This window comes from Myotis brandtii, unplaced genomic scaffold (genome assembly GCF_000412655.1).
Source record: "Myotis brandtii unplaced genomic scaffold, ASM41265v1 scaffold1084, whole genome shotgun sequence".
NCBI lineage: Eukaryota > Metazoa > Chordata > Mammalia > Chiroptera > Vespertilionidae > Myotis > Myotis brandtii.
The window spans coordinates 63,254-84,510 of NW_005353690.1; the positions used below are offsets into that span (position 1 = coordinate 63,254).

The window sequence follows — 21,257 nt, forward strand, 5'->3', positions numbered from 1 at the left end:
ATATGCACCCCTATGTTCATAGCAGCACAATTTATAGTAGGTAAGATTTGGAAACAGCCTAAGTGCCCATCAGCAGATGAGTATATTAAAAACCTGTGGTACATCTACACAATGGAATACTACGCTGCTATAAAAAAGAAGAAACTTTTACCATTTGCAACAGCATGGATGGAACTGGAGAGCATTATACTAAGTGAAATAAGCCAGTCGGAGAAAGATAAATATCATATGATCTCACTCATATGTGGGATATAATGATCAACATAAACTGATGAACAAAAATAGATCCAGAGACAAGATAGCACTGAACAGACCATCCAACCTCAGAGAGAAGGCAGGGGAGAGGGCATGCACGTTAGAGATCAACCAAAGGACTTGTATGCAGGCATATTAGCATAACCAATGGACACAGATACCTGGGCAGTGAGGGCTTGCCCTCAGGGTTGGGAGTGGTGGGGGGAGGTCAATCGGGGGAGAAAAAGGAGACATATGTAATACCTTAAACAATAAAAGAAATCATAGCAAAATGTGCTGTGAGCCTTGCATCAGGGTGGTAATTAGGAAAGTGGACTAGAATATAACATATAAATATTAATTGGTCTGTGTTATGATATACTGGGGCAGTGAGGGCTTGCCCTCAGGGTTGGGAGTGGTGGGGGGAGGTCAATCGGGGGAGAAAAAGGAGACATATGTAATACCTTAAACAGTAAAAGAAATCATAGCAAAATGTGCTGTGAGCCTTGCATCAGGGTGGTAATTAGGAAAGTGGACTAGAATATAACATATAAATATTAATTGGTCTGTGTTATGATACATTAAACAACTAGATATTTTTGACTAATGGATACATTGTAGTATCTAAATTTTAAAATTTAAATTTATTGAGGTAATTTTGGTTAATAACATAAATTTCAGGTGTTCAGCATTATAATTCAATGTCTATGTACTCTATATTGTGCTCACCACCAAAAGTCTAGTTTCTTCTCTGAGTTACTTTTGAGAAACAACTACCATTCATCAGTTTCTTATAATTTAGTTACAGATTGTTGATTGTGGCTGCCCTTCACACTGCATAGATCTATTGGCAAAATCACCTTCTATTCATTATTTTTCCACCCTGTTCGTTGTTGCTTAATTTCTAAACTTGTTGAAGAGACACCTACCGTATATAATTGCTGCCTTCCGTTGTTCTCCTACTGATCCCTGATGCCCACACACTCTGATTTCCATGCCCTCCATGGAGGGATAGGTAATTGTTAGCCATGCTGCCAAACCTTCCTCCAGTGCCCAGGGTAGACATTAATTCACTGAACTTGGATGTGGAGTCCTCCTACACACACCACCTCAGGCCGCTACTGCCAGTTCATCGGAATTGGCACATGGGATGAAATCTGTGTTTTTTTTTAAACATATTTTATTGATTTTTTTCCAGAGAGGAAGGGAGAGGGATAGAGAGTTAGAAACATCGATGAGAGAGAAACATCGATCAGCTGCCTCCTGCACACCCCCCACTGGGGATGTGCCCGCAACCAAGGTACATGCCCTTAACCGGAATCGAACCCAGGACCCTTGAGTCCACAGGCCGATGCTCTATCCACTGAGCCAAACCGGTTAGGGCGGGATGAAATCTGTTTACCCTTTCTGCACATGGTATCTTGGTTCATTTCTTCCTTTCCATTCCATTTTTTCTTTGTCTCTATTGATGTTCTTTCACTTCCCTCCATCATCTGATGAATTTTTAAGGCCTATTCCTTAGCCTTCTACTTTTTTTCTTACACATTTCCCCCCAGATCTGTAATAGTCATTCCAAATCAGCTTTTCCAGCCAAATCTCAAATCAAATCTGAATTTTAAATTCAAATATCTAATTGCCTACAATTCTGTGTGGTGATTCTACCATTATTTTCAATTGAGTATGTCTGAAACTGAACTCATTATTTTTCTTCCCCAAACAGCTCTCCTTTACTTAATTGACCATAGCGTTTATTAATTTTTTGGCATCTGGTTAAACATTTGACTTCTTTCTCTTCCATCTCTTGATCAATTACAGACGATCTGTTTTACCCATGAAAGCTCTTGTGTCTTAGACTCCACCTTTATGGCCAGTATCCTCGCTCAGGTCCTCATCACCTTATGTCAGTGTCTCAAATTTGAGTGAGTACCAGGGTCACCTGGAAGGGCTTGTTAGTTCACAGATTGCTGGCCCTCATCCCCAGGGTTTTGTCTTGTAGATCTGGGGCTTAGCAGAAATACCAAAATGTATACACACTTTGAATGATGATAAAGTAATTGTTTACTGACATACAGTTCATTTTCAAAATTTAAAAGAATCTACAGAAATGAATAAATTTTTTTTGTCAGTGCCTGTTTTCAAACTAATGATTGTTGTGGACCAGGCTCTGCTGATAACATGAAGCAATGGAATCACAAACATTAAGAATCATTTCGTTCAGTATTTGTGCGCCCTCAATTCATCAACTGTTGCCAGGTTTTGTACTGTAAACTTTATCTTTTCTGTATCCCCCTAAAAAATAGTCTAGTGGCACTTTAGGATAAATATTCTTTGTTCAAAGCTTAGTCTGCCTTCACTCACTATTTCAGATCAGTTAAACCTGAAGTGAAAATTAAGTGAGTTATCAGCTGTTAAAGTTTGTATACATTTTTTTGGGACATCCTGTATTTGCATCTCTAACTAAGACTACACTTTGAGAATCCATCATTGCCTTATACTTTCCCCATCCTGTTTGTCTGCAAACCTTTGCCAGGTAAAGTTTCCAATAACACCCTATATCATGGCATTATTCTCATACGTTAACAACTATCCATGATGCCCTATTTTTTAAAAAAACATTTCTTATCTAAATTTCTGCCTAGTTTCCAAGGCTCCTCATGATTGAGCATATTTTATCTCACAAACAAGCATTGTTTGCTTTCCTTTCCATATGTCTAATGTAGGCCCTTGCTCACGTCCCTCCATGAAGCACTCCATGACTGCAGCTGTCCTTGGTAAGTGTCCTTAATGCTAAACCTCAGTAGTACAGTTTTGCTAACTTAGACTTTAGTCTCCTTAGTGGTAGGGACCATATGTCTTAATATCTTATAAAGCCTAGCATAGGATTGACTCAATGTGCATTTGCTACCTAGCGAACTCATTGATTTCCCTAGTTTGTATATTCCCAGAGGTTGCTTGATTTTTGAGAAAAAAACAAACAAACAAAAAACACCACAAAGGTAACTTCAGATGGTTGACCAGGGAATAGAAAATTGAGCTTAAACATTAACACTGGAACCGTACAGCCAGCAAATAAGCTTATAATGAAGACCCATTCTTCTGTAACAGTATGCCATCAGCCAAGGTGGCTCCAGGTGTTGCCCATTCTTTCCTTTATGAGTATTATGCTGAGGGGCCTGGTGCCTGGTGGCTCCAGGTGTTCTGTAAAGGGTCCAGGGGCAGAAACCTGGGGTGGCAGTGGCGTGGAGAGGTTCGGGAAGGGGCTTGTCTGGCAGGGTTTTGTTGAGGAGCAGTCACACTATACTTCGATTGCATGACTTTTACAGTGTGTATGCTGTATTTCTTCTAAATCTTCCTTCAGGTACTCTAAAAGTTGGTGACTTATTACCTAATGCCTGACGTTTGACTCCACGAATCAATGAGTTATCACGATTTCATGGACCTGTGTGCTTTGCAAAGCCTGTACAATATGGCTCTCTGCCACGAATCAATGAGTTATCATGATTTCATGGACCTCCTGTGTGCTTTGCAAAGCCTGTACAATATGGCTCTCTTCCCCACTCTGCCCTCCCTCCCCTTAGTTTTCGTTTGTCTGGAAAGCCTAGAGGCTGTTTTTGGTAGTTTGCTAGGTGAGTAGCAGATAGACAGTTTCTCCAAATGAACAAAGTGTCAGTCACTTCACGGCAAACAACGGACAGAATATGTTGCCAACGATACACTTTTTTATTCTTTTACCTTCATTCTAACCGGTTTTCAGGGGAAGTGGAGGCTCCAGCATGAATTCTTATGTCAGTCTCCCATTTAACATGACCGTGCCAGGGAGGGCTGCTGGAGATTTTCCAGTTTGGGCCCTAATATTATAGATGATAGCTTTGGCCTAAAGCCATGGTCGGCAAACTGTGGCTCGTGAGCCACATGCGGCTCTTTGGCCCCTTGAGTGTGGCTCTTCCTAAGCCTTAGGAGTACCCTAATTAAGTTAATAACAGTGTACCTACCTATATAGTTTAAGTTTAAAAAATTTGGCTCTCAAAAGAAATTTCAATCGTTGTACTGTTGATATTTGGCTCTGTTGACTAATGAGTTTGCCGACCACTGGCCTAAAGGAATGATGTGTTTTTGAGTAAAATCACAAAACCTAAGGTGGCACAGCCAGGACTGGGTAGGAACCCCCTTCATCACCATCTTGCTCCTCTTTGTATTTCACGAGTCTTTCTGCAGAAACCTTGAGTACAGCCCCAGTCAGGACCGCTGGAATGAGAGGAAACAGGTTTGGGTGGTTTGGGTACTTCATTTGGGGTTGGAGATTTAATGCTGTTTAATTTATAACTTTCTCCCCGGTGAACAAAATACATCCATTTGTGAAACAAACAAAAAAATTAAGCTATGCATCAAAAAGCAATATCCAGAGGTAATTATTATTTTTTAATTTAAATTATAGATCTTATTTTCCCAGAGGCTTTGGGAGGGCTCGCAACTGTTATTCAGGATATTAAGACACGAAATACTAAATGTATCTGATTCCCAATACTGGTTTAAAGAATTGTCTACTTACAAATGTGGGGACTGTGGCACATGAATGATGAGCTTGTCTGTGCTGTACAGCCTCTGCAGCCTGGTATTGATGTTTGTTTTCGCATAGAAAGGGACGTGGATCTGGTTTCTGTGAGTGCTTGTTGTGAAGCAAGCAATACAATGACACTATTTGCATATTATTAGAAATTTACAAAGGTAGATAAATCCTACTGGCACAATAGTACTACAAAATAAACCATTAACTGGGTGCTCTGAATGGTTAGGTTGCCAATCTCTTTGTAACACTGTGCATTCCAATTCAATATTTATGATTATGAATGTTCAGTTAAGGCTTTTCATTCTAACATCATTATTCACTTTAATGTATAAGTAGCCTCAGTTACCCTGCCAGGGATCTAGACAGATGGCTTTTTTTTTTTTTTTGAAGGCAGTCTTAAGATACATTATCCTTAGGTGAATGTAATTGTCAGTTGAACATCATACTCTGTGTGTATTGTCTGCCAACTAGATGGTGTCAGAAATGAATATTGTCAGATTATTACATGTTTCTTTCTAACCCCTGAGATTTAGCCCAGTCATCTTTCGACTCTTCTCCTAATCAAACCCTGTACCTTAATAAGAAAAGAAGCAGGACAGGATTTATCCTGCAACCTAGGCTGTGAGTTATTTATGTCTAATATACTGTGTGTTGGATTTCATGGGTGCTTCCATTATTATTTTTTAAACAACCAGAGCTCTTTTTGTATTAAGGAATTGGTTGAAATTATAACATTAAGGGATATTTCTATGAAGCTGAACATTTAATTTGGCTCTATCGAAAGGCATAAGTTTTGGCTCAACTATCTCAATCCTGGCAGATTCAGTCTTTATGTAAAATCTGCTGCTTGTGTTATGCAACTATATACATTTATTTTCTTTTTAGAGTAGATCTTCATAGCTCTCCTCAGTGTTTTAAAACTAGCCTATGAAAATACAGGCTTTATAAAATTGGACATGGTATGTATCAGCAAATGGTAAAGCCAGAAAGAGGAATGGAGTAAAGGAAAAAATCCCAAAGGACCTGACATTTTTCTAGTAGGCAAGGCATAATTTTTATAAAGTAACTTACAGAGATTCTTTAAGAATACTGTAATTAGGGACGGAATAATAGGGTGAGGATTAGGCAAAGAAAATGAAGGAAAGGGAAAATCATAGGTGGAAAAAGTTACCAAGGAAATTGATATGTCCCTTGAGTTCCAGGGAATGAAAGTCTCAAATCATGATTGCATTTTCAGTCTTTTGTTTTATTTTAGATGATGAGACATTTCATAAAGTCATTCTATTTTTTGGAGTCATTTCTGTTTACCAAAGAACTGTCTTAAATATATTATAGTGTCTCCCCATCCCCCCCATTCCCTCTCTACCAGTTTAACCAGTTTCTGAAAATGGAAAATTTGGACATAAATCATATAACCCAGAAGACAGATGAGGTGTAATGAATTTATGCTACACTTCCTCTGAGGATTAAGATGTGGTATTCACAGTTGCTAAGAATACTCATAATTAAGTATAAGGTTAGGAGTTTCTCATTGATCCTGAACCCAAATTAGAAATATAGATTCTTAGAATGTCTTGAGAATTTAAATTCTTAGAAATTTGGAATGTGGCTAAGAGGGGTAAATTATTGCTAGGCATTCAGTAAAGAATGTGTGGACTAACCAAAACATTCATTTAGAAATGTTGTTTACTAAACAAACAAACATAATTTTGTTAGGAAATCATGAGCTGCTTTCAACCACACAGATATTTATAATTTTCAGTAATAGTTTCAAATAAAGAGTTTAGGGCAGACTTGCTGTAACCAAGCAATAGCAATGCTTGACTTTTTCCTCATATGTCTTATGGTCAGTGTCGACCTACTATATCTAATTGACAAAATGCCAGTGTTTGCGTTCATTAAGATACATTTGCCATTGAGACAGAACTTAAATTGGGTTCTGAGATTTTTAAAAGTATATGTACGAGAAGAAAACATCCTTTGTCTTCATACACTTTGAAAGGAAAGAGTGTATGTAGGTAAAAGCTATAGAACCATACTTCCTGCGCTTGCAGTGGTTGTGCCGATTTCCATGGCAAATCTGATTTCTATGGCTTGGACATTTCTCATTTTTACTTTTTCTCATTTCACAGACTTTGCCAGTCCCTAAAGATCTGCTTGGAGACACACTGTGCTAATCAGCAAAGTTGGCCTTTCCTGTGCTTCTCTTAAAGGAGCCCATCCAGAAACACTGACCTTTTAGTTTAATAACAGTTTTGAGAAAATGTTCATATCCTGAGAGCTGGAAAGAGTGTTTTGAACAGGGCCGTTTAAAATAGCGGTCTCCCGAAGGTATATCTTTTCCCTTGCGCACTTGGGGTCAGACCTACCAGAAGAAATATGTTGTTGCTTTCTGTATTCTATTGATTTAAAAACAAATAACATGAAACTTAGATTTGCTAGAAACCCATTACTAGACTGGTTTATTTTCCTGCCTGGACTTTGACTTGCTATTTTAGATTTTAAACTCACTATGCTCGATTATGTTTTATCTTTTGTTATTTTAAATTCTCAATTGTAGCTAAAGAAATTACTTTTTCAGCTGTGACCTTGGAAGTGAGACCCAAAAGATGTGTGTGTGTGTGTGTGTGTGTGTGTGTGTGTGTGTGTGTGTGATTTTTCGTTTTTCCCTTTGGTATACCTTCTTCAGTGGACCTGGAAGTGTCCTCCCCCCCGCCCCCCCACCCCTTGCAGAGCTGCTGGTTTTTTTCCTCTGCCGCCATCCCTGTCCCAGTTTCTCCCCACCTGGCCTACCTAGATGATACCACAGTTGTCTCCATCTGTTTCTCACCTCACCCCACAGCAGGTGGCAGGGCTGACTGTGATTGATAGGCAGGAGGGTATAGAGAAAGAAGACACACTTTGAAGCTAAATTTGCTTCTCTGCAGTCTCTCCTGCATGGCTTCCTTTCCATCCAGCCAGCTGGTCCCCCTTGGGTAGTGGAGTCCTTATTGTTCCATTCCAGATTGGTCACATCATAATAAAAAGCTCACTTCTGCCTTAGCTGGTGCTCAGTGGTTAGAGCATCGACCCACAGACTAAAGAGTCGTGGGTTCTATTCCAGTCAAGGGCATGCAACTCAGTTGTGTGTGCGGTAGGCAACCAATCCATGTGTCTTTCTCTGTTTCTCCCTCTCCCTTTTACTCTCTAAAAATCAATGGAAAAAATATCCTTGGGTGAGGAGTAACAAAAAAACAACTCACTGCTGATTTCAGCTTTTCCCCTGGTAAGAAGCCCCTTTGTAAGAGGCACAACATGTGAAGATACGAGACTGTATTAGCAGCTCACTTAGAAAACTGATCTCATTGCTTCATATTTAGACCTGGTACACTGACATCTTTCGAAGCCTAGGCTTTAAAGGGCTGAATGGAATTAAGTTGCATTGTGATTGAGAATTTGAATTTTGCCTGAGAAAATTTTTGCTGTGGCAGTTTGCAGCAATCTGGGGGAAGTGGCATGATTTTACAGGTACAGTTTGGCTGTGTGTTGATCCTGATTGGTATGTAGAACTTCAGAGAATAGTTTTATCAGATAATATTAATTGATTAAGTATTTGTTTCAATTTTTGCTAACAGAGTTGGTAGTTCTGAACACCTCCAAAAAATGAAGTCATGATTTTTGCTTGTTTATGCGAAATCGGTGAAAATCATTACCTTGTGGGCTATATAATCTAGAACTTCTGAGGTGGCAGACACCCATGTAACTCACCTGGTCCTGCTTTTGGGTGAGGAAATCAAAACTCAGGTAGGTTATCTGATTTATCCAAAGTTCAGCTAATAGAGAAACAAAGAGTATTCAGACTCTTTGCTGAGCTGTTACTAATTTCACTTTTATTTGTATTGTTTTCTAAAACTTTTAATATTGAAAAGTTATAAGATTTGCCTGAATGCAAACAATTCCCTGTTCTAGTTTTTTTTTCTTGATTTTGTGTGACCTTTTCAAAGCAGAGATGTGCATCTCTTCTACTACAGACTTTGAAGCAGGATCGAAGCCAAACAGCAGCATGAAATACATAGTTTGAAGGGACTCTCGAGAACATCCATTTGAAAACATCTATTTGAGAAAACTGCTGCCCAGTTAGTTTACCAATAAAAGTGTACATTTTAGTGGTTTTTAGTATATTTGCAGAGTTGTGAGATGGCTCTCTCTCACTATCTAATTTTAGAACATTTTTAACACCCCCAAAAAGAAATCCTTTCCCCATTAGCTGTCACTCTCCATTCTCACCTTCCTTCCACTCCTGGCAACCAGTCTAGTCTCCTTTCTGAGTCTATAGACTTGCCTTTTCTATATATTTCATATCAGTGGAAGCATGCAAGTTGTGCAACCTTTTGTGACATTCTTTCACTTAGCATGATGTTTCAAGGATCATCCATGTGGTAGCATCTATCAGTACTTCATGACTTCCATGGCTGAATAATATCACACTGAATGGATATACCACCAGTTGTTTATCCATTCATCAGCTGATGGGCATTTAAGCTGTCTTCACTTTTGGGATGCCATGAATAATGCTACCATAATATTCATGTACAACTTTTTGTATAGACATATATTTTCAAGTTTCTTGTGTATATAGAATACCTAAGAGTGAAATTGCTAGGTCCTGTGGTCACTTTGTTTAGCATTTTGAGGACCTGACTGTCTCTTTTCTACAGTGGGTGCATCATGTTATATTTCACCAGCAATGTATGAAGCTTCCAGTTTCTCCACATTTTCACTAACACTTGTTATCGTCTTATTGATTATAGTGGGTTCAAATTGGTGTATCACTGCTGTTTTTAATTGCATTTCCCAAATGACAAATGCTGTTGAGCAATTGTTCATGTGCTTATTGTGGTTTGTAACACTTCTTTAGGAAAATGCATATTCATATCTATGCCCATTTAAAATTGTCTTCTTATTGTTCTGTTATAAAAGTTCTTTGTATTTTCTGGATACAAGTTAATTGTCAGTTATGTGATTTGCCAATATTTCCTCCTATCTGTGGGTTTTCTTCACCTTCTTGATGTCCTTTGATGCTGTTGTTTTCTGATAGTCCAACAGTAAGAGAAAACATCCTTATGACCTCTCATATATCTTCTTTGTTATTGCCCAATGTCAGCACAATTTAAAGAGGCTTGTGCATATCCTGTTGTAATTAACTTTTTGTCTGCCCTGAGGCAAGGTGCTTATAACGTTCAGATCATCAAGTAGAGTGTTGTTGCAAAGCAGACAGTGCTGCTTAGGTTTCCATTTAACAGGCTACCGTTTGAAATAATAAGTCCAGTGTGTCTTCCTAGATCCTCCTAAGTGTTTCTGGTGCTTTCTTGGTCATACTTTTGGGTAGTGGGTTTTAGTGAAGAGGAAATAGTCTCTGCTTATTTTTTTTGTGGAAGGCTCTGAAGGAGTCTGTAAAATTTATCTATTTTGTTTGCTATCATAGCTGTAAGAATCTTTACAAAACACATCGTACAAAATTTTCTAATTGTAAAGACCAGATGTTTCACATCAAGTCACCAGGTCTGTAAGAAGCTCCAGCCAAGTTCTCAGCACTGTTCTGAAGTCTCTCTCCAGTTGCTGGCACTTGAATTTGAATGATATGTATTCCCAAAAATAGGTTTCAAAATGTCCACAAATGCCTTTTTTTCCCCATAAATTATGGAAGAATGAATATAAACACAAATAATTTTCTCTCTGTAATAAATGATTTTTAAAAAATGTTTAATTATCAAAGTGAGAAAGCTTTGGTGTAATTTTCCTCTGTAAAATCCCTTCCTTACATCGTCTCTTCCCTTTATATGCCATTGTCAGACTTTAGTGATAGGACATCCTTTTAAAGAATTTGTACTTAACAGCTCAGTCCCCATTGGCAGTAAGGAGCTCCTTGAGTTTATTCTAAATTTTGGCAGGTGTGGAAATTTCTAGGTCACCAGGGAACTCTTGATTAAGTTACTGCTGAAATGCACTAATTGGTCTTTTCCATAGTGCTTAGATGGTCCCAAGGAGCCCCTGGCCAGCTGCCAGAACTTTGCCCTTTTAGCTCCAGTCTCAGCTTTGTTTTTGTGAGTATTTTCTTGGTTTTGTTTTTCAAAAATCACTAATTTCATCTCCTTTTGCTCTTTACTGATTCCAGTTTCCGATGAAGAACTGAAGAGAAGAGTAGCCGAGGAGCTGGCTCTGGAGCAAGCCAAGAAAGAGTCTGAAAACCAGAAACGGTGAGTTTCCTGGCAGGCGGGAGATTTTGGTCGACTTGTTATAATTATTAAGTATTTTTAGAGAGGAATAATTGTAGTAAGACTCATTATTTGTGTCTGGCTGAACTTCAGAATGTGCTGAGCATATGAACTTGGCCATTTTCGGTTTTGGATTGTGCTTGTTAGCCCTAGGTTGCCCTCTCCCCAAACTTGGTTATAAGTGTCCATTATATCTTTTGTGTGGTTCTTTATTGCATGAATACTGACTGAGCCCTGTTTTCTCAATAATGTGAGAAGTAGTTCTTGAGGGTTCTCCAGGAATTTCACAAACTAGTTTCTTTCAATGAATGTAGTTAAGATTGAAAATTATATTGTCTACTGTGGTTATGAAGGTTAGCAATATTGTAGCTATTAATGAATACCATGTATTATCCATAGTGCCCATATTAATAAATAGCACTAATTATGAATATACTCACTTAAAAAAACTGAAGACATATCAGAAAGATGTCAGGTTGAAAAATCAAAATCTTCTATAATTCCATTCTATGGAGAAAACCAATCTTGAACATTTTATTCCTCTAGATTTTTTTCTATATACATACTACTACATTATTTTTATCATTATTAAAACTACTACTACCACTAACAGTTAAAAGAATGTTCATTGAAGTGTTTTTGTAATAGTAGAAAACCAGAGGTAATTCATATGGCCATCATAGGGGACTAGATGACTGAGTTATGGCACATGCCTCAGTACAGTACTAGACAGTCAAGTAGATCCTTATGTGCTGATTCAAAAAGATGTTCAAAGCTATAAACTGAAAAACATACAATATTCAAAACAGCATAGATAAATTTTTTTGGTAAAAGTACTACTTTTTAAAAACCTTTAAAGTACACAGTTATTCATAAAAATGTGCCAGTACTTTTTAATCTAAGATAGAGTCAAGTGCTTTCCATCTGTGCTACTTCTGAAATTTGCATACAGCACAGAGCATTACTGTTATATGATCATGCAAATGCCTTTCTGCTGTGAGCACTAAGCACATGCCTGCCACCAGTGGATGCTTAGCGTGTGCTTGTTTTTGTTTTGGTTGCGTAACTGTTTTGCTTGGGAGAGCTAAATGTAAAGAATCTTTGAGTTGGATTCTCGTCTTCAATGGCCATAGATCCTTCAACATATAATCTAACCTCTTTGGGCCTTAAATATTTCATCTCTAAAATTTCTTTATTGATGTAAATGCTAAGCTACCTCCAGTTTGCTTTTGAAACGTGTAAAACAGAACATAAGTTTTAGATTAAGACTGCCATTTTCTCAGGAAATAGAGAAGGCTCATAGTTTAGGGTTTAAAAAATCAAGATGTAATTAGTACTGGTGAAAAGAGTCTGTGTATATTTCTGTAGTTTTCCACATAGCACTTTATAATTATTTAATTGGGTTAGGCTGATGGAGTATGTAATTAGATGGTGAAGTTTGAATATTCCAAAAAATTCAGACCATTTTCATTAAGAAGCAAAGAAAATCAATATATTATGGTAGAATTTCTTATCTTTGAAATTTTATTTTTAATTGAATTTTATTTTAATAAGGAGTTTTTTGGGGTTAAAATCATGTTTACTTTGCTTATATTTCACATAGAAATTTTTTGACTTCCCTTCTCTCCTTGTGGTACAGGCTTCATACAATAACTCTCACTCTGGTGTTTTCTTTCTTTATTCTTCCTTTTTTATTCAGCTTCCATTTGCTTTGCCTTGGTCTGTGAGAGGTAAAGGGCAGATGAGATGAATAAAAGGTGCCAGGGAGAGCCAATTTCAAATCGCAAGTGGACTGGGGTTGGCAGCCTAGCTGTAACCTGGACAAATGACTATTGATAAAGAATTTATTTTCTGTCACCTTTTAGGAGAACAGAGGGTGGTATAGCCTTTTTATTATTTTTTTTTCTTTTAAAAAATGTTTTATTTGAAGCCTTCTTCATGAAAACTTCCAGCTGTCAAATCTTGGCACAAAGTGTGTGTTCATCTATGTGATAGTTTTTAAAAGAATCAATAGCTGTTTTTTTGTTTGTTTTGTTTTTGTACCAGAGAAGAAACTTTAGAAAAAGCATTAAGAAAGTTTTGTGTGCAGTCTTTGCAAAGCAACTTTTGGTGTCAAGGCATTTATACATTACTAGAGGCCTGGTGCACGAAATTTGTGCAAAGGGGGGGGTTGTCCTTCAGCCCGGCCTGAACCCTCTCGAAATCCGGGACCCCTCGGGGGATGTCCAACTAATCCGGCAGTCGGACATCCCTCTCGCAATCTGGGACTGCTGGCTCCTAAATGCTCTCCTGCCTGCCTGCCTGATCGCCCCTAACCACTCTGCCTGCCTGCCTGATCACCCCTAACTGCTTCTGCCTCGGCCCTCACCATCACGGGTTCATCCAGAAGGATGTCTGGAATGACGTCTGGAAGGTCGTTCAGCAGTCTGGTCTAATTAGCATATTACACTTTTATTATTATAGATTTTATCTGTTGCTTTAATTGAATGAAGCCTTGTAAGCAGTTTTAGAGGGTTCCTTGTGCCACTGTTTCAGCAATCCTTGTGTCATCTATACATACCCCTACTCACTCTACCTATGTGGTGAGTGGTAAGGAGAAGCAGTAACAGTTTTAACAGGTGAACTTTGTGGCAGGGAAATACTCTGAAATGTCTTTTATTAGGGTAGCTTAAATAAGAACCTTGTTTCGGTCAGGATTTTTTGGTTGAAAGATTGAAACTTAACTCTGGTTAACTTAGGAAGCAAGGGGATTTTTAGAAGCATTTTGGAAAGCTCAAAAGAATCAAAAGAAAGACTAGAGAACCCCAGCTAGGGAAGAACTGGTTACTACTAAGTTACTACTAAGAAGTACTTACTCAAAAGAAAATCAGGATAAGCATTCCATAACAAAAAGAAAAAGATGTTGGGTGGCTGAATTTCATTGAATTGAAGAGGCCATTGATTGTAAGAAGCATTGTATTTGATGTACCACAAGAAAAAAATTGCTGCAAATTGTAACACAATAGTTTATCTCTTAGAATTTTCTTATTGAAAGATCTCATTAAGCATGACTTTGATTTTTTTAAAAAACATCACTTGCATATTCAAAAAGGGAAAAATGTAAGCAAAATAAATAGGTTAAGGCATTGGGGGAGATTTTGGTCCCCAGGAGATATCTGACAGTGTCTGGAGACATTTTTGGCTGTCACAACCTGTCAGGTGTTATTGGTATCTAGTGGGTAGAGGCCAGCAATGCTACTAACCATCCTGGTGTACAAGACAGCTCTCACCTCTGTCTCTGTCCAGAACAAAGAATTGTCGGGCTCAAAATGTCAACGTGCTGATAGTGAGAACCCCAGGGTTAAGATCTTCTTAAAAACCGGCTCACATTGGGTCTAGTTCTTCTGAATCACTTCTTGACTCAGGGTCTTGCTGTCCTTGTTTTTCCTCACATCATATTCTGTGCCATCAAAGCCTTGGCGAAAGCGTTCCTGAAATGATTGCTCCACTGCTGTTCCTGGGATTTTTCCAGGCTGCTGACACCAGTTTTTGCAAATTGTGATGCTTATGCTCAAGTTCTGACAACTGGCATACAGCAGTGTAAGATGCTCTCAGACATGTGAAACAGAAAAATACTGTTCTAGGGCTGTATTTGGTCAATACAGTTCATGTACACTCTGGACCATACATTTGTGGGATTGGAAATGACTTCTTGGGTGTCTTGCCTTACCTCCCATCTAATGCAGAAGCCTTTTACAACCTCTCTGATTGGTAGTGCCACACTCATTTAGATCCCATTCAAAAATCATTTAAACGGAAGATATATCATTAGACCATTTAAAATTAACCTGAACTCCTTTAAATCTCCACTCTTTACTATCAGACATGCAGTTGCTTTAAAGGAGTTTTCTGCTGGGCCACAGTGATGGTGCAGCTAATTGTAAAGCACTGTGACTGTATGTGTTGTATTCTCATTTCTAAAAACCATTTATTCATGAAATCTCAATTTATCTTAGATCTGATTCTGTTTTATGAGACTCTTGAGTGATTTGCTTAGTTAACAAAATCATGCCCCAAAATATCACTGACATAATATTAGTACATGCACTAAATGTTGAGTTTAATTTGGAATTACAGTTTTGCTTATCACAACATCTAATGGAGGGAATAGCTGTTTGGTGTATTGGGAGTCAAGAGTAAATTAAATGCTCATGTCAGCAGTCTGTTTTTGCTGTAACACTCTATCGTGTGTTTTGGATAATAGCTGACCATATTGTGTTGTAACTATAGCAGGCCAATATAGCAAGGACATAATATGCCCCAGTTTGAGTACAGGCTTTTAAAATGTGATTTGCTTCTCTCCTGTGCCCTGCCTCCAAAAGTCAGTCTTTGACAGCAAGAATAATGTGACTGCTTCTGACCTCTGACCTTTGGCATTTGGATTTCACCTCTTTACCTATAAAAGCAAGTGAAAGTGTTTCAGTTTTAATAACTTTTCTTCAGGAAAACAAGAAGAAGGGGAATACCTACTTGATATTGTAACTAGCTACACATCAACCAAGATTACTTGCTTGCTGTTTTTAAATGGACAACTGATGAGATTTCCCCCACTTTAAATTACTTGGATAATTACATTAGATATTTGAGATGTAAGCTAATTAATTTGATTTAATAAGTGATTTCATAAAGTAGTCATAAATTTTATTAACTGTATGGGTAAGTTAGAATATAGTACAGTCCATTATTTTTTTTTCCACTTATAGCATGTATTAAGGGCTTAAAGATTTGGGGACTTTTTAGTTTCTTGTAGTAAAGGTGAAATTTATAGGGATGATACCTTCTGTTTAAATTCATTATATAAAAGAGTTCATTTCAATTTTATGAATACATATTTTCTGCCTCTGGAGGAAAAAGCTAAAAAAGGAAAGAATCCAGTAGAGACAAACAGGGTTTGTGGGTTAGCACCACACTGGAAATACATAATATGGGAAATCGTCTACCTAATGTGATACAAATTACACAGTTAGGATGAAATCACATGCCTTCAACCTGAACCTGCATGTATTCTCTAGGTATATAGCACTAAAAAGAAGAAAAAGAGAAACCAACTTTCAGGGAACAAGTACTTTTTGATAACTAATATTTATCAATGGCTTCTTGTAAAGTAGAGTTTTGAAGTGAATAACAGATCAGTTAGCAGTGAGTATTTTCTCTTGGCACTTACAACTATTACAGGCAAATGCGTCTCATTTCTAGTTAATTAATATTTGCAAAGAAGATGGTTGCAGAAATTTTGAGTTTTAAGTCTTCAGTGACACACACCCTGCTGTGATGTGAGCTTATTTCCCAGTTCTGGTTCCAGTAGGAGTATTGGAGACTTCGTTAGCATCATTTTCAAAATGTTCCTGCATGTACTCTGCCATATAGGAGTTCCTTCTGCAGTATAAAAGTCCTGATATTTTAGATTAATTTTCTTATTAACCCCATTGTAGCCTTGATTTTAAAAATGCATACTGTGTTGCTGTTGTTTTACACTTGCATGTTTCTATTCCACTCTGCTTAAAAGTAGATAAAGACATACCAGTTCTGAAGGACACTCACACCCTAGCCTCCCGGTCCTTTTCACTGGAAGTTGATTGGAAGTGCTGTGTAGGTACCAGGCACTGGAATCGTGTGCCATCTGCTACTTTATCTTTTTCTTCAAGTGGCACTTTTCTATTTTTAATAAAGACAACTGCTTCTTATAACCAACAAATATAGAAGGTTGGATTACCCAGTCTGTGTTTTATTCACATATCTTTACTTATTTTTCCAAATCCAATTTTCTCTCCTTTTCAGTGTTATGCAGTTGTAGAGTCCTGCCCTGAATTCAGTTTGAGAAGCTATTTTTACACTGTTGGAATATTAAACCTGGACTGGAATTAATCTAATTAATTCTAAGCATGCCATAGAATCAGCTTTATATCAGACTGTGACTTTTTTATTGGTCGTGTTAGCAGCAGTGATGTTCAACCACTTTTTGTTCGGATGTTTCTTTTGACAGTAATTACAGCGTTTTCTCTTGTGAAGCATAGTGTTTGACGTAACTTGTGCCAAAGTTGGTTTCTGCCCTTGGAATTTTCTAGGAATAGGTTTCTGGATGTGCCATAGTTATAATAATCCTTGCTGAAGTTTCTCTTTTACTCAGAGCAATCTAGGGTAAGGGGAGAGGGGATTGTGATGTACCCTATGAATAATTTATTATTCCTTACATAAACTATTAATGTTTATTGTCAGTGTCATCACTGTTTTAAAAACACCGATGACTGAAATAGATGTATGTAAAATTTTTCACTTTGCAGCAGAACCAGGACTTGAATTGCATGGCCCCATAACCTTACACTGTCTGATTGAATCATTCTCTCTCATTATTTTGTAAATGTTTATTCAAAGGACACCCAACATGGCACTTTGATATAAAGCTGATTCAAGTGCCATCAGAGTATTGTTAGGACTAGGGATTTAGAGCTCTGTCCGCCCCTTCCCTTTTCCCTTCCTGGAGACCTGAGAATCATTCTTACCGGCTCTAATGCCTTGTCAGGTTGATTTTCTCTCAAAATTGGACACTGTGCATGAGCGAGGAGTATACTTTTCTTGTGCAAATAGCATTGTTGGATGAGTTAGTTCTGTTTCTGTTTTAGAAGGGGTGAGGGGAGTGGCCAGATGTCCATTTCCTTGAGTCCAGAAGTCTGTATTTATGGGCAGTGGTCCACATTGTTTGGGCCTCACCCTGGCCGAGTCCTCAGTCCTGGGCCTTCTGGAATCCGTCTGCTGATCCTGCTGGTAATGAATGCTGTGTGAGGAGGAGTGGAAAATGTGAGGTCCTTGTATGGCAGCTCACTCTGGAAACAGTGGGGAAATGTGCAGAGAGGGTCCCTGTACATTTCCTCTCCTGACCTGACCAGCTTTGCCTATAGAGCCTCAAGCTGAAAAGGAGCCTAGGCAACATGGTTGTGAATCAGATGTAGATTTTTCACAGCATTGTAATGCCTCCTTCCAAATGTTGGCACATTTTTATGTGTAAGTAGTAACCCCTTCCCTGGTTGGAGGAAACTGTTAAAAAGAGAGTAGCTCATCTTAAGTTTTTGTTAAATGTTTTGTTGAGAGATGAAGCAGTTTATAGATGACACACACATAGAATATGCACATTGGGGTCACATGCTTTCTGTTATAAAAACCATTTCAGAGTACAGGACACATATGCCCAACTAAAATGAAAAAAATTTAAAGGAAAGGTAGTATTACGTTATTTACTGTTTTCTCAGTGCTGTTCTGAATACTTTATATATTTTAACTCATTTTATCCTCACAACATCTCTGTTACCCACTTTATAAATGTAGAAAGTGAGAGGTAAAGACACTTGCCAAGGCCATATGTAGTAAGTGGTGGGTCTGGGACCAAATTGGCCCTTAGGACCAAATTCTTGAGAATTTGTGCTTAAAGGTAATATTCTTTGTCTACAGAGGCTATAACTTACTATTGAACACTTGCTTGTGTGCACATTTTCAGTGGTGGCAATTTGAATTTCTTGTTAGCCTAAGACTGGGGACATTTTTCTTATTGCACAGCTGGGGTGGGGGCAGGCTATGTGGAAGCAGGTGGTGCCGTGCCCCGGGAGCTTCAGATGTGAGTATCTGCTTCTGGTAAGTGAGGCACAGGTGTGCTCAGTGGCATTCTGCAGAGTTCAGGGGAGCAACACGGTCCTTCCACTGTGTGTGAAGCAATAAAGATGCATAGCACTTTAATGGATGATCGTAGTATGGAAATTTTGCATTTCTCCTATATTCATCCTTAGCCTGCCTTCCTTCCTTCCTTCCTTCCTTCCTTCCTTCCTTCCTTCCTTCCTTTCTTCCTTCCCTTCCTTCCTTCCTTCCTTCCTTCCTTCCTTCCTTCCTTCCTTCCTTCCTTCCTTCCTAAGGAGCCTTGGACTCATTTTATTATTTTGTATTGGTTGTGTTGGAGTTTTGGTTTGTAGTATTTATTATTTATTTGCCTTTTGTGTGATAGTCAAAGTATTTTGATAAGGCACCACCTTTAGTGTAAAAGTGTACCTGTTTTTAAACCAGTCTTTAGAATTAGCTGCTGGGACAGTGTACCTCTGGAACTAGAATGTGGGTTCCTCCATTGACTACTGTGCAGCTGCAGCACAGGGACAGGTCATCAATTCTATACCATTTTCACTTGCTTCCTTCCTTCCATAGAGCACCAGGGAGCACCACTGGGCTTAGACCATTTCCTTCAGAAATTTTTAAAGTTATTCCATTAAAATGCTTCTAGTGTGAAATTGGCATTGAGTATAAAGAATAAAATTAGAGGTTAACCATATAAATGTTTAAGATTATGATTTGAGTTTAAGTTCCTTCACAGCTTCTTAGACCAGATCTCTTAAATTCCGTATTTCCTGGTGCCATTTTGTGAATGCTAATGTACAATTTCTTAAAAATCCATAAATTTTAATTTTGCTTTTCTGATAGGCTGATGGATTAAAACCAAATCAAATAAAAACAAAATAAAAAAGTCAACTGAAACTACTAATTTAATATGGATATGCCTATTAATTAAAAGCAATACCCAACAGAGTTTCTGCAATTTTTATTATTACTACAGAATCTGGTAGGTTTGACTTAGAGAGGTCATTCCGTAAACGACTGAAAACATGGGTGATGTTGATTTGTTTAAAAAATGGTTACAAAAGAAATATACATCTACTGAAGAAATTAAAATAATACTGAATCATAAAAAGTTAATCATCCTCTGCCCTTCTAAAATCGTTCGCTACATTCTTACCCTAGGGAAAATGTTTTCCTAACAGTGTTTTACATAAGTATTTTTTATACAAAACAAAATTGAAGTAATAATGTTGTATAACTTGCTTTTGTTTTTTGCACCCAGTCATATATTGTGGTCTTCTTGTGTATAGTCTATGATCTTGAGTAGATCTGATAATATATACCATTTAAGAAGACTTTATCTAAGAAAAGTAATACTAATAGTAGTAATAATATATAATAGTAAGTAATCATATGCAATAGTAGCAGGTAGTAGTTTTGAACAGTTTCTTTGTCCCAAGCACTGGTCTAAGCCCTTTGTATGTATTAATCCTCATAGCAACCCCATGAGGCAGGTTGTGATCTGCTGGTACCTGACTTCATATTTGGGGTGGTTGGAACACAGAGAGATTCATTTGCTTACAGTCACATAACCAGAAAATAGAGGAGTTGGGACTTGAACCCAAGCAGTCTGGAATCTGAAGCCACACTCATCATTGCTCTACTGAACTGTGTCTCAGAGGCTAAATTGAATTCCGGTCAAACAGTGATGGGTTACCTGTTATACGTCAGTCTGAACCTCTAACTGAGGCTCGTTTGATGTGGTTGACTGAAGATTTATGTTTTTCAGGTTTCAGTGTAGTCAGTTTTGCCTTGATTATGGAGCTCATTAAATAAGGAATTTAGTTTTGAAAAGAATTCACAAATGAAGGGACCTTTTTGGTATTTTTTTTTTAATTCACAGGACTATATTTTGAAATAAAACTGTCAAACTACTGTCAAATACTGGGTGAAAAATTTATATTCTATAGGTTTTTATGTAAAATGTTAGAAATTGTGTATTTTTTAATGAATATAACTGTCAACTGTACCATTCAGTTTGTGTAAGACTGAAGAAAAGGAGCCTGAACTATTGTCCTGGTGAGTTTGTGTGACCTAAATTATTTGTCAGCCCCAGGTAGGTTTGATTTGGAAAGCACTTTCCTCAAACTACTGAATAGCTGGATGTTAGTCTAACAAAAATTGAGGGTAACATCAGGATTTTGATGACTGATTATTCTTTTTTAAAAATATGTTTTTGATTTTATAAAAAGAAGAAAGGAGTGGGAGGGAGGGAGGAAAGGAGGGAGGAAGGAAGGGAGGGAGGGAAAGGAGAGAGAGAGAGAGAGAGAGAGAGAGAGAGAGAGAGAAAGAGAGAAGATGATGAGAGAAACATCGATTGGTTACCTCCTGTGTGCACGCACCCTGACAGGATCTAACCCTTAACCTGGGTATGGTCCCTGACCAGATATCAGACCGGCAACCTTTACACGGGATGACACTCAACCAACTGAGTCACACCAGCCAGGGCTGATTACTGCTTATTTTTGTTCCCTTCTTGCCTTTATGTCTCTTCTTTCCCCCTTCCAATTGAT

The 21,257-nt window shown here is 37.9% G+C and overlaps 1 protein-coding gene across 4 annotated transcripts in view; it reads left to right on the top strand.

Annotated features, from left to right (window-relative positions):
• Positions 1–21,257, top strand: part of CHCHD3 (coiled-coil-helix-coiled-coil-helix domain containing 3) — a 262,164-nt gene that overhangs the window by 47,192 nt on the left and 193,715 nt on the right. For all 4 annotated transcript variants that reach the window (XM_005857201.2, XM_005857203.2, XM_005857202.2 and 1 more), the window contains exon 3: positions 10,956–11,037. In XM_005857201.2, the coding sequence (XP_005857263.1) occupies positions 10,956–11,037 (82 nt within the window). The remainder of the gene's footprint in view (positions 1–10,955; positions 11,038–21,257) is intronic.